Source organism: Lynx canadensis, chromosome A1 (genome assembly GCF_007474595.2).
Source record: "Lynx canadensis isolate LIC74 chromosome A1, mLynCan4.pri.v2, whole genome shotgun sequence".
Lineage (NCBI taxonomy): Eukaryota > Metazoa > Chordata > Mammalia > Carnivora > Felidae > Lynx > Lynx canadensis.
Window position 1 is genome coordinate 176,966,391 of NC_044303.2, and position 14,415 is coordinate 176,980,805.

The 14,415-nt window shown below is 52.0% G+C and overlaps 1 protein-coding gene across 1 annotated transcript in view; it reads right to left on the minus strand.

Annotated features, from left to right (window-relative positions):
• Nucleotides 1-14,415, minus strand: part of ERGIC1 (endoplasmic reticulum-golgi intermediate compartment 1) — a 103,068-nt gene that overhangs the window by 41,309 nt on the left and 47,344 nt on the right. Inside the window, exons 2-3 of the mRNA XM_030327566.1 lie at nucleotides 13,675-13,736; nucleotides 6,898-6,970 (exon numbers count right to left, since the gene is read on the minus strand). Coding sequence (XP_030183426.1) covers nucleotides 6,898-6,970; nucleotides 13,675-13,736 — 135 coding nt within the window. The remainder of the gene's footprint in view (nucleotides 1-6,897; nucleotides 6,971-13,674; nucleotides 13,737-14,415) is intronic.

The window sequence follows — 14,415 nt, forward strand, 5'->3', positions numbered from 1 at the left end:
GAATCCAAAGCGGAATGTTCCAGGGCTGCTGGCGTCCTCCTACCCCCAGCCAGCACTGCAAGCCCTCCTTTAGCCTGCCACCCGCAGACACCTGCCAAGGCTAGCTAAACTGGCTGGGGCTGAACTGATTTTAAAAGGTGAATGGACAGCCAGAAATCAGCCCACCTGAAGGGACAATACAAGCTTTTTAGTGGATTTACTACTATCTGGAGACTCTCGGGCCTGATTCCTCCTGTCACTAGCAAGGGCGATGAGAAGACTCATGGGGCAGTGGCAGATACATGTAGGCTCACCTCCTGCCACTAAGAAGCTGGGGGGGGGTACCTGGAACAAGTTACTTCACCTCTCTGAGCCCCGGTTTCCTTAACTGTAAAACTGGGGAAGTTTTCTATGAAGTTTGAAGACAGTCAAAATTAACCTACGGTAATAAGTCACAATAGTGGTGGTGGCAGGAGGTACTGACTGGGAGGGGGCACGAAGGAACCTTCCAGGCGGCGGAGATGTGTGGTCTTGATGAGGTGATGGTGACACAGGTATGAGCAGAGGCAAGCATTCATCAAGTCTCACCTTTAAGATTTATGCGCTTGGCTATTTGTAAGTTATAGATACGTCTTGAAAAGAAGGAAAGAAAACCAGGAGGGAGGGGAGGGGGAAGAGGAAGAAGGAAGGGAGACAGAACAAAAGAGGGGTCAGGATTCGGGCTGCTTCCCAGGGGTGTGAGCGATAAAGCTGCAGGCTCCCCAGGGCAGGGCGGTGTATGTTCCTCACCAATCTGAGGGCCTGGCTCGGGCCCTTCTTGGTAAAGAGCATAAGGCATCGTGATGCCAGTCCAGACTCTCAGTGTTCAAATCCTAGCCCTACCACCTACGAGCTGACTGACCTTATAATGCAGGGGGTGTTGCCTCTACCAGCCTCGGTTTCCCCACACGTAAAACAGGGGCGGTCACAGGTACGGCACAGTAAGTGTCTGCTGCTTTTACTGTTCTTATAATTATCAGTGTTTACAGAGTTGGTAGCAACAGGCATTCACCTCACAGCACTGTGGCAAGGATTACTGAGGGGCCCACAGCTGGTGCATTACATCGAGAATATGCCGATTATGACCTGCTGAACGAGGGGGCACAAGCCACCCACACAGGGCGGCCAGGTAGCTCCCTCAGCATCCGAGCTCCCACTTTGGGGAAGTGAAACCCACAGGGTCGTTTTGATGGAAGGCACAGTTTCGATACACCCACACAAAGGAAGAAAGAGTCCCGAGATTTATTACTTACAGATCCCAGGAGTGTGTGTGTGTGTGTGTGTGTGTGTGTGTGTGTGTGTGTGTGTGTGCAGGGAGCCAGGGGAGGGCAGAAGCCAGAGGGAGAGAGAGAACAGGGTAGCAAGCACTTATTCCTTATGATGGGGCAGAGGTCACTAACTCTCCTCCGGCTTCACTCTTCAGTAGCTATTTTGAAAGATGCCCCAGGCAAAATAAAGGCGGGAACTCATGGCGGGCATCCTGAACTCAAGTCCTTATCTTAGTGTCCAGACTCTGGGTGTGAGGAGGGTTATCACACTGTAAAATGCCTAGGCAGCAACTCAGAAAAACAAAGTTCGTTCTCCTCAGAAGCTGCTTTTCTTGTCATAGGGATTAAATGTGTTCATGGACGTAAGGTGCTAGCACAGCCCCTGGTATATTCTAAGGCCCGCATAAAAGGTGGCCCTGCTTATAACGAATCGAAGATGTCCCAGCTCTAAGCAGCTGGCTGGTGCCAGGCACGATGCCGGAGACTTTCACATGTAGTATCTCATGTAATACCCACAGCAGGAAGATGTTTAGTAGGGTCACTGTTCTCTTCTCACAAGGATGAAACCGGGCTCAGAGCAAGACAGATAAAAGACTGGCCAAGATCACATGGCCAGGAAGAGGCAGAGGCAGGATCTGAACCTGGAGCCATGGAAGCCCAGAGCCATGCTCTTTCCACCGAGTTAAGATGGATGGGGCAAGGAATCAATGAAAACCTGAGGGACAAGTGTCCCAAGGAGACCTGTGATGCAGGTGTCATCATCTTTCCGATAATCTGCAGGTGCCCATCCCAACTGCACCCATGGCCCAAGTGCCCACAGGGCAAGCAGGTGTAAAGGGTCCATCCCCTTTGTGCCCTACAAGCCTCCCTCTAACACCTCCCCCTGCCACGCCCTGGTGGGTTGCTGCATCTGATCTCCCGACTGACCGGGACGAGGGCTCCCTGAGCCAGGAGCACAGAGCACGAGATCACCACCCCTGCAGAATGAACGGGGGGAGGTACCAATGTGTGCTGATGGAGGAGAGGGGGGCACATTCCAGTCGGGGGACACCAGACAGCGTCAGGGAGTTGGCTGGATTGCGTGGGGGTCAGTAAGCAGTGGCCATGTAGGGAGAGGAAGAGAGGGACTGGGGAGGTACGGGTAGGGGGGAGCGTAGGTGGAATGTAACGAAGGGCCCTGAAATTCTAGGCTGAGGCGTGAGTCTGATGACATCTACGGAAAACAATTTTATTTGCTTTTAGAAGAGCACTTGAATAGTTCAGATTCCTGCCCAAAGTCGCTGACCTCTGTGCTTAATAATTTGATTTAATGGAAACTTACACAGCAGTGAGGCCCACAGCAAGGGCTTGCGGTGGAAGGGGAGGGATGGAAGTTATGCAAGCCATGTCCCCAGGACCTTGTTTTAAATCCCTACCCTCCAGGTATAAGTAAGTGCATCTATTCCCTACCAGGTGGAGGGCCAAAACCACCCCTTCTCGGCCACCAAGTCCTGCCCACACCCTCCTCTCTACAGCTATTGTCCAGTCTGGCCTCCAGGGTCGTCCTGCCCCAAGTTCATCTTCACAAGAGCGGACCTCGCTGCAGCGTGAAGCCGGTCCAGTGGTTCCATGCTCGGACGCCTTCCGGCCTGTCCTTCATGAGACGACCCTGGGTCTCTCACCGGGCCCTAGCTCACAACCCAGGCCTCAAAGTGGGTGACCGGGCTCTGAGGGAGACATCCAGGCATCCTTCCTGGTTGAGCTACCAGCCTCCCCACTGGGGGCCTGCTATGGAGCATCTGAGGACACAGTTCAAGGTAACCACCCAGTTCCCGCTAGGCGGGCAATGGCTTCCTGGAGTTCCAACTGCCTGCTTGGCCACTTCACCCTGGAAGGGTGTATCCAAATGTTCAGGTCAACTCTTCTGACCAAAGAGCAGCAGCTCCCATGCCCCTGGGGGCCCAGAATGCTCTGGGCAGAAAAGCGTGGTATGACAGGGCAGGAGTGCAGAGGCTTTGACTAGAGTGGCCCCACCACTTACTAACCTCATTGTGGCTTTCGCCTCCTGGTGCCTCAGTTTTCCCAGCCGTAAAGTGGGGCTAAGACTACCCACAGAACCCACCTCAAGGGGTTCTGTGTTGACGACATGAGACGATCACCGTAAAGTGCGAACCTAGGTGGCTGCTGGCTGGGCATGTGGTTGCCTAGTATAAATCGTAACTGGAAAGTAGAATACATTGTATCATACTGTAAATTATCAGTGGAGAGTTCCAGCTACTACATTTTCTTCTTACAGATCCTCATCAGGTTAATAAGTAAAAGCAGCCAAGCCTGGGAAGTCATAGACTGGAATGTGTTGCAGCCACGTTCTCTGAGCAAGGGGGGGGCCTGCTCCCCTGAAAATGTGAAGCCACACAGCACCCCCTATGGGGCCACTTTCCCAAGGATAATTAATGGCCTGTCTAAAGCCCAGGTTAGAGTCCAACCACCCAAACAAACAGGCCTCCTTCCCTACCGGGCTGGGCCAGAATAGTGTCTTATGTCACTCACTGATAACCACGGGTCAGGGTTGGAGCAATGTGGATCCCACCAGCAGTGACCTCATTTCCTTGGGATACAATCTCATGATGGGGGGTGTGGGGGGTTAACCCACTGTGGTCACAAACCTGCCAGGGAGGGCCCGACATCCATTACAGAAGACCTGGGACCTTCATGTGTTCCCAAACTGGCAGGCCTTCCCAGGGGTCAGAGAAACTTCTGATAGAAGGAAGACCAGGAACAATGCTTTTACCTCTGGATTCTTCACTGACGTCCTCAGTCCTCACCCATACAGACTCCTTTCGGGCAACTCCTGCACCGTGGTCACACGGCAGCAGGGGGAGAGGGGCGTCAGGACCACTGCATCATCACAGATGGAGCTTCTGGCCCCTGGGCTACCGACGGGTTTCTCTTCTCATTCCCGCCTCCCACCCTCCTTCCGGCCACTCACACAGCAAATGGGGAAGAGCTCAGCACGGGCCAGACAAATGGCAAACACACCATGAATGGCCCTCGTAGTCTGATTACCCCACTCACCCCTCATCTTTCTTCCTCTCCAGGGAGGTGCTGGGACCAGAGTGTCCAGGATGCCCCCAGGGGTCAGGAAGGGAAAACCCTGGAACAGGGTAGAAGGCAGAGCGGCGGGAACATACTGTGCTCTTCAGAAAGGAGGGAGCCCTGTCCTGGGTAATGGAACAAGCTGTCCAAGCTCACCTGAGTGGCTCTTCACACAGCAAGTGGCACACAACCTGCTCCAGTCACAACTCACCTGTCGGGGGCCCATTGCCTCACCATGGGCTGAGCTGCCAATGGCTTAATAAGCTGCCCTTCACAATGTCAGCAGGAGGCGAGGGAGGCTGCTCTGAGCTCAAGGGAGGGGACAAGAAAATTAACATTCGTGGAGTGCTTATTACATGCCAGGTGCTGAGGGTGGCCTCACAACCTTTTTAGCATTAGATGGGGAATAAATGTGAAGTGAATAAATGTAGCATGAAGAACTACAGATCCATATTAAAGTGCATCAGGTGTGGCATTAAGTACCTTTCTGGTAAACAACCTTGTTTAAACCTCACAAATATCACACACCTTCTCTGTTTCCTGCTCTGCTTTTTTTTCTTCAGAGTCTTTTTCACTAATTCATGTACGTTCTAGCTTTGCTTGCTTGTTGATGGTCTGTGCTCACTGTTGGCTTTTTCAACTCCTCTGAGCAGGGAACCACTCAGCAAGGAAGGAGGCAGACCTGGTTTCTGACTTCTGGGAGCTCAGGACCAAGAATGAGGCCCATGAATACACAACAGTGTACAGGACCTACCCCAGCTTGGTCCTACCTACTTCATATTCTACTCTCTCCACTTGCTCACTTTGCTCCAGCCACACTAGCTCTTTATCTGCTCTGTACATACACCAGGTAACTCCTGCCTCAGGGCCTTTGCACTTCTCAGTGGCTCTGTCCAGAATATATAAAGTCTCCCTAGTCCCTGGGACACAGCTGGGACTCCCTCCTTGCTGTCACACATGTACCCCACTCACCTTGCTCAGAACACGAGGGACCTGAACAGCAGCCCCCCCCCACCCCCAGGGAAGGGGGCGCAGCCTGGAGAGACCAGCAGGTACATGGCACACAGTAGCTCTCAATCTCTTGCTGCTGTCCCTGTTTCTAATTCCAACTCAGGTGATCCCTGAGACATCCGGTGGCCCAAATTTACACAGAGCCACCTCCCATTAGGAGCTGAGTGGGGCAAAGAACATTCTCTGACCCCTGCGTGGTCAGGAGGTCATGTCTCAGGAAGCAGACAAGCCTCCCCAGACCTGCAAGCTTTGACTCTAATGCACCCTCTCGTTTGGCCAGCGATACTGAGAGCCAGAGAGTTTGGAAACCTGTCCAGGGTCACACAGCAAGGTGAATATCAAGCAGGGGGACCTGGCCCTGGGTCTCCCAATGCCTCGTCCAGAGCTCTTTCTACCACTCCGTGAGACCCTCTGAGCTCTGGTGCCATCAGGGTTAAAAACAGGATCAGAGGGACAGGGAAGGCAAACTCCCCCATACCAGTGTAGGCTACAACCAGAAATTAGTTGGCCAGAGGGTGATGGTAGGAAACAGACAAGACTGAGATGCCTGTGGATTCAGGAGACTGGTGGGCCTTGGGAGCCCCCTCCTAACTATACGACCCTGGGCAAATCCCTTCACCTCTCAGAGCTATCTGAGGATTAAAGGTGGTAACACTTACATAGCTACAACGCCCGTCTTGGGCTAAGCAACTATGTTTTTAGTTTCCTATTGTCTTGTGGCCGAGAGGGAGGCAAAGGAAACCAAGAAATTCCATGAGCAAAAAAGAAAATTCCAGTGTTGAACAGGGGAGTGGGTGGCCAGGGCCCAGCCCCGTGATGACTTTCTGGGTTGTAAACACAGGAACGAAGAGCCTTGGAAGCCCTGAGCCAGTGGCCAAGGCAGGAAGCTCTGGGGTCTGATTCCACCTCAGGGCGGCCGCTGGGCTGTGACTGAATAATTCCAATGGCATTCTGTGTTACACATACCCCACAGCATTTACTAGGTTATCCGGGCAACGGATGATGCTAGAAATTGGGGATCGATTCACAATGCGTCAATCGCTGCCAGGAAGCCCGCACGGATTCCTCACTAAGTGTGGGCCTGAGAACAGGGAAGGGGGCTCAGTTGAGGGGGGCTGGGCTCTGATGTCAGCAACCCCACCCCCCTCGGGTAGGAAGCAGCACCGTTTCTCTGAACTCCTCCAGCTTTAACATCAAATGACCCCATGATGATTCAGAGGGAAAAAAGTCCACTGGCCAAACAAAGGGACAGCAGAGATGGGCAAATGATTCCTGTCATCTGCGGACCCAGGAAGCCCCCCACAGAACGGAACCTAGATTTTCTCTTCAGCTTCAACAAAGCAATGTTTGCTTTTGCTCTAACTTCAAAACCCTTTTAAGAAACAGAGGAGTGATGGATGCCATGGGCTTGGAAATGAGAGAGTTAGAAGGTTCAGAGGTCTTGCTTCTTTTTAAAGCCCCTGTCTCCTCTCTTCTGGGGTCCCAGAAAGCTCTGGAATGTCCCCTGTGGGGGAATGGAACTTACACTTCTGTCGTTATGAATCCGGTGAGCTCCGAGAGGAAGAGGAAGAGGATGAAGAGGCAGCAGCAGATAGAGACTGGAAAGAACAATACAGAGACACACAATTAAGGGTGGAGGGCACAGGCTGGGGGGTGGGTGGGCTGGCCCCTCCTCCCTCCCTCTCCCCTCCCATTACCATCCCTCCCCTCTCCACCCCTGGCCTCCAAGGAAAGCTGCTTAGAGGGAGGGGGAAAGAAGCCCCACCAACCGTCCAAAGCCCCTTCTTAGTCTAAGCAGCCCTGCTCCCGGAGGACTTCCTTTGGTACTGATGTGACCTTCCCATAGAGACTGACCCCCTATGTAGGCAGGTCCTCCAGGGGGCCAGACTGACTTCATTCCACAAGAGCATATTAATGCAGAGGTCAGTCAAAAATAGAGGTCGCATGGGGCGCCCGGGTGGCTCAGTGGGTTGAGCGTCTGACTTCGGCTCAGGTCATGATCTCACGGTTTGTGGGTTTGAGCCCCGCACTGGGCTCGCTGCTGTCAGCATAGTACCTGCTTCAGGTCCTCTGTCCCCCCATCTCTCTGCCCCTTTCTCATGCTCTCTCTCTCTCAAAAATAAATAAATAAGCATTAAAAAACACAGAGGCTGCAAACTGGTGGCCCACAAATGCGTTCTGTTCAGCTCCAGTGATGTGTATTTCAAAATCTGGAGTTGACACTGAACAATCTGATTGCACATCAAAGTCCAGAACACTCAGGCCCTGGTTCCCAATGGGGTCTGAGGCTCACCAGTTTGCCCCAGGCCCTACCACCCCCTCTTGACTCCCTGATTCCAAGGCTGAGGCCAACGGTCTGTCGCCATTTATCACCACCCCCAGTGGTACCATCAACGGCGTGCCCATGTCCTCATCAGAGGTCAGAAAGTGAGGAGACTGAACACTTGTGTTTCAAGAGAAGGGACAATTCTTTATGGAAGGAATTCTTCTATAAAAGTCTGAAATGTAGAGAGTGGAAGAGAGTTCCAGAGTTGGCCCATGTCACTCATATTTATCTGGTCAACGGCCCCTGCCAGGGTGGAAATCTGTGACCCCTGGGGCCACTCCCAGGGACAATATATAACAAGTGGCCCGGATCTGGCCTTGAACTCCAGCCCCAGCTCCTGATACTCCCCCAACATCTGACCACTCAACCACACTGAGCCACGTGCTGTTCTGTAAATATGTGTCTTATTTCTGTTCCTTTGTTCCTGTGGTTCCTGTCGGGAACGTCCTTCCCATCTTCTCTCCTCCTCCCTCTCCTCCCCCTCCTCCTCGTCATCCTCTCTGTGAAGTGAACTCCTCTCTATGCTCCCAGGCCGAGGTCCAGCTCAAAAGTCTCTCCTGGTAGGAGGCTCTTCATCCCCAGATGTGGAGCTGGTCACTCTTTCCTCTGTTCCCAGCCTCTATTCTCACACTTGCCACATTTTACCGGCTCTTTGTGGCTGTTTCTCTCGCTAAACTGATATCCCTGAAGGCAGAAACTCCACAGCTCCAGTGCCTGGCCTGGGGCTTGGCATACAGGAGGGAATAATAGGCAGGGAATACCCAAGAGCAGAGAGTGAGCATTGAGCACGCCTCACCTGGGCTTATCACAGAGGCATGCAGTGGGCAAGGGTTTGCAAAATATGCCCACTGGTCACCTGCTACGGGTCTCTGGCTAAGTTACTTACCTCTCCCTGCCTCAGTTTCCTCATCTGTAAAATGGCAACAGGCCTTATGGAGCTTCTCTGAGAATTTCCACAACAGAGAAACTGGGCTTGTAATAGTACCTGGCGGGTAATAAAGGCTCAAGCATTCGCTCATTATTAGGACTTTCATCAGGGAGTCCTTGGAGGAGTTGGTGATTTGGGGAAGGTGACTGACTGACAAATGGGGTGACCCCTAGTTTCCTGCAAAGAAAAAAAAGTTCCTGGTCCCACTTGCTGATTCTCCTACATTCTTGATGGTTTGCTCCTGGACTGGCTGAGCAACTGTGATAAACACTGAAACCAGTCATTATCTATCTATCTATCTATCTATCTATCTATCTATCTATCTATCTATCTATCTTAAAATGCACAGAGATGACTTCTAAGTAAAGAAGGAAGGGAACAAATGTTTGCTGGGCCACTACCATGCACCCTGCTGTGGGAGTGTCACCAGCTACCGTGTCACCTCACACTCCCGCCTGACGGGGGCACGCACCCTTGCGCAGCAGGTAGAAATGGAGGCTCAGAGAGGAAGAGACTGGCCTGGGAAGGTGGGTGGACAGACAGGCCTGGATCCTATGAATTCTACAGACAATGTGCTAAGAAAAGAAACCCCAAGATCTAGGACTCCAAGTGAAGAACAAGACAGGGACATCCCCACAGTCCCTACACCTCTAAAACCAGACCCACATATGGGATCCTAGAATGACTCCCCAATTCTTCAAACACTAAAAGAACTATATAGGGCAGTATTAAAGGGTTTTACTTTTTTTGTTTCTTTTCAGAAGAGGTAACACATGCACGTGATGAGAAAAATCATGCAGCTGCATAAAAAGGTATAGTGTGCCAAGTCCCTTTCTCGCTCCTGACCTGCAGCCCCCTGCCCTAAGGTATCAGTGTTACGGTCTTGCGTCCTTCCACAGCACTGAAACATATACATACAATTCCTTTCTTTCTCTAAGCCAACTGCAGCATAAGCTATATACATCCTTTTCAACCATGCTTTGCTCACTCAGCAGCCTATGTCCGAAATACATGCCACATCAGTTTACAGGAGTGGCCATGTTTGCTTGCTTGCTTTTGTGGCATAGAAGCTCATTTCAAATGTCTTCTCCAGCTGTTGGAAAAATCCACTGCACTCCTGCAGCCACCAATCCCAACTTCCCGGCTCATATCCTTCCCTTTCTCACCTGCAGACTGCAGCTATAATAACTGATCAAGAATCCCACTACCAGGCAGAACACCCTTCACCTGGAATCTTCCTAAACAGTATCACATAGGACCCATGTTGCAGAGTCGTTTTCATCCCTCTCACACCTCTCTCAAGCCCCAGCAACCCATCGCATGCTGTAATGGACAGGCACAAAGGAGGGAGGCGTTTCTGAAGGTCAATGCTGACTTAGACCAATCCAGGCCTTCTAACTGCCTTCCTTGCCCTAAGCCTGCAAAAGGGCCCCAACGCTCTAACTCTGTCCAGATTGGGGGTGGGGGGGGGCGGGGGACAGGGATGGAAGGCTTCCTTCTGAAATCTGTGTGCTCTGTTCAAGGTCTGGATGAAGCCTGGTCAACCCAGCAGGTGGACACGATAAATGCCAAGTCTACTCAGCTGAAACCCAAGTGTCCAACAGCCCTGATCATATACCCTCTGTGACTGCTCCCCCTACCATCGTCCCATACTAGGTGGACAGAGACAATGTCTCAGTACCGCTATGGTCACAGGGTCTAGCCTGGCTCAGAGAAGGTACAGAAAAAATACTTGTTGAATGAATGAATGAATGAATGAATGAATGAAAAACACGAGGTATGAAGGCAGGTATGAAGTATTTCAACCAGAAAGGCCGTTGTGATACTGAAGGCTTGATGAGGGTTTTCAATCCATGTTTGGGCAAGAAGCTAAGGCTCTCTGACACCACACTTCTTTTGAAACTGACTCAGGCAGTGGACCATAGGAATGTGACCCCTAGAGAATGTGTGTGACTGGGAAACCTGGTGCAGCCAGCAAAGGGGGGCACTGGACCCAAGACCCGAGACCCAAGACTCTGGGAAGTCAAGGAATTTGTTCAAGGCCAAATGGCCACTTCAGTGAAGGAGGCAAAATTCAAACCCTGATCCGTGAGTGTCCAGGGCCCTTTCCTGTTCCTGCAGTTATTAATAGCGCGTATCAAGATGTCATGAAATGGTGTGGCTTCGTGTCTGCTGCCCTGGTAGGCCACGTGCTCCTTAAGGACAAAGACGGGAGCCCATTCATCAACATGATCCCGGTACTTGGTATGGGACCTGGCCCCAGGACCTAGTTAATAAATATTTGTTCACTACATGGTAGCTAAGGGCTGGTTTCCCATGCCTCACGCCTTTTTCCTCTTGTGTAAAGGACTTTGCCGTCTTGCACACTGTGGCCGGGACCGCAAATCAGACCACGTCCCTAGAGGGCCATCTGGCAGTACCTTCTAAATTTTACAACACACATGCCCTTTGACCCAGTAATTCCTCTTCTAGGAAAAGTTACCTTACAGAAATAACCATACAAGGATATAAAAATATATGGACAAGGATGTCTGCAACAGCCATAAATCGGAATCGAGACTGTCCACTCCCAGGAGACTGGTTACGTAAACTGTGGGTCGCGCAGATGATGGCGACCGTGGGTTGCCAGACGCAGCTGCAGGGAAGAATGCAGCGGGCCGTGTACGTGCTGGTAGGAAAGGTGTCCAGCCTACGGCGGTTGAAAAAAGGGCCGGGAAGAGAGTCCACATAGTAGGTTCCCGTCTCTGCTTAAAACAACGATATAGGTATATCAAAGCCTGAATGTGCTTTTTAAAAATTCTAGGAGGACCCAGACCTGATTGTTACACATCCATTAGTAAGGGTGAGACTGCAGAGACTGTGAGGCAGAGGTCTGGACTATTGGTTGGTGGCAGGAAGGGGACAGGACACCTTACTTGAATTTTTGTGATCAGGCTCAGAAACAAGTCGAACCCCCTCTCCTCTCATGGGCCTTGGGTATCCTCTCCATGGGGACTCAGGCACAAAGCATCAGAGCGTCTGCTGGCACGGACCCTCACAGGCTGGGGGCTCCTGGAGGTCAGTGACCAGAGGAGTGTAGTCCAGGCACTGAGAGCTTAGCACATACCCTACACTTGACGGGTCTGAACTCATTTATTCCCCATATCAGGAAACTGAGGATCAGAGAGGTGAAGTGAGAAGTGACTTCCCCAAGGTCCCGCAGCTAATAGATGGGAGAATGAACCCAGCTCTGCCACATGGGAAGCCTGCAGGACATGCATCCTGTGTCCTGGCTGCTGCATTCCCTTCCCCAGGGATGTGGAGACCCAGGGCTGGAGAAGGCACCCACGGCTTCAATGAGTAAGGGCCGGGCAGGAGCAGCCGGGGCGGGGGTGGGGGAACACCAAGGCCATGCTCCTATTGGGAGGCAGCAGTGGATTCCAATTTGATTGCCCAGCCCCAGGGCCCTGCTCAGGGGACAGCCCACGGGGAGGGTTCCTCTCCCGCAGGAAGCACTGGAGAGGCCGGCAGGGGGTCAGGCCATAGGGTGCAGGGAAGCCTACCTTTCGAGAGATGTGAAACTTGAGACAAGTCACTTCACCTCTCTGGGCCCATTTTCTCCTCTGGAAAATGAGGCTATGAGGTTTTCCTGCGCGCATGGCGCTTTTGGGTTTGTTTTGGTTTTAATAAACTTCTCATTGTGGAGTAATAGATGCAGAGACGGTACAGAGAGTTCCCATGCGCCCTTCATCCGGCTTCTCCTCACGTTAACGTCTTACATAACCACGGTATGCACGTCAAAACGAAGTAACACCATACAGCACCAAAACTAAGCTACAGACAGGACTACAGGTTTCGCCAGTTTCCCCACAAACCCCCTTTTTCCTGTTCCTGGACCCAACCTGGGATCTCACTTTGCATGTAGTCATCCTGTGTCCTTAGTCTTGAATCTGTTGACAGTTCCCCCTTCTTCCCAAGGTTTTCGAGACCTTGTCACTTTTGAAGCGTACTGGCAGGAGTTGGGTAGAATGTCGCCCAACCTGGGCCCCGATGATGCTTTCTCATGATTGGGCAGGCTTGGGTTGTTTGGGGAAGAGTGTTCGGAGGGGAGGTGTCCTTCCCATCACGTCCCATCGGGGGTGTGTGACGTCCACAGGACGTCTCACTGGCTGATGTCAACCTTCATCACTTGGTTGTCTCTGGGCATCTACATAGGAAAGTTACGATTTCCTTTCCACTCTCTGCTCTTTCCATTCTCTGCATCACTGAGTCCAGCCCATACTCCAGGAGAAGAGAATTAGGCTTTACCTCCTGGAGGGGGTATTTATCCATCTACATTACTCTATTACTTGGAATTCTTCTGTTAAGGAAGAGCCATCCCTTCTCTCCCATTGATTTACATCAGTACACTCTCATACTCCTTTTTTGTAATTCTTTGGCACATAAGACAATCATGCCATGATCTGTTACTCCGACTACCCCTGTGTTAGCCTTTGGCCTCTTTCATGTTGCTCCTGTGTCCTGCTGATGCACCCCTAGCCCTTTTTTCCCCCCTCCGGGAGCTTCTTTGCTTTTTGGCCCAAGATGATCCAAGCTTACTCTGCTCTCTTCCTGCCCCGGCCCTGGAACCAGCCCTTTCTTTAAGGAGACTTTGGGTCCTTTTACTGAACACTGGCATTTAGAAACCAAAATCTGGTGCAATTCTTCTTCTTCTTCTTTTTTTTAATGATTAAAAATGTGCTTATGTCAAAAACTCCAGTAGTCTAAAAGGGAAGAAAAGCCCTCCTGACCCCTTGAGCCCCAGTCTCCCCTCCCAGGGGCAATTGCTACTGATGATTTCGGGTGTATCCTTCCAGAAACAGATAATGCCGATACCTTGCAGGGTTCTGGTGAGAACAGAGATGAGACGAGGAACTATATGAAGGGCTCGCAAGATGCCCATCCTTTGTCCTCTCCTCCCGTCTCTCCTTCTTTTCTCCCTGGTTCAGCAGTTCTGCACAGGGAGAGCAGGCCCGGGTACAGGAGGTGGGGAGGGGGTGAGGACAACGGCAAGAAGGATGGCTACTCACTAATGGCCCCGGTGTATGTTGGCTGCGTAAGGTCCTTGGGCACCTTCCTGTAGATGTCAAACCTGCAGAGAGCAAAGCGGACAGGGGTGAGGTGGGCGCAAGGGGTGGGTCTCAGGGCAGCAGGGAAGATGATTTCAGCTTGCTTGCCACGTGGGCAGCAAGCCACAGCTGTTCCCGGAACCAGGTCCTCCTACTCCTTCAGGTCACCTCCCTCAGGAGGCCTGAAGGAAAGCCCTCCGATGGGACCCTGCCCCATCCCCTGGTAGCGTTTCCTCACAACACTTAGAGCCACCAGGCAGGACCCTCATTCGGTTACGTTTCTGAGTTGGTCTTCCCCCCATCAGAACGGAACTTCCACAAGGGCAGCGATCTTGTTGGGTTTTGTCCTCCGCCCACGTCCCCAGACCCTAGCACAGGCCTGGTGCGTAGAAGACACTCAGCAAGCCCTTGTGGAATGAACTGAACCCGCGTCTTGGGTTTTTCTAATGATGAAGGAAATAGGGAAATGCACCGTCTTTCCTGAGTTCCATGACGGCACTGCATTCTTGCCCGGTGTCACCTCTCCTCCCCCTCTTCCCTTTCCTGCCTCCCCCCCCCCCTCCCCCTTCCCCAGCTCCCGCAGCCTGCCTGTGGAGTTCCTTCCTAACTCCAAGGCGTGAAGTTAACAAAATCCTGCCTGGAGCCCAGTGTCAGCGTTAGCTTGCGACGGCTCTGGCTCTGGCTCGTGTCTAATGGGGGTCT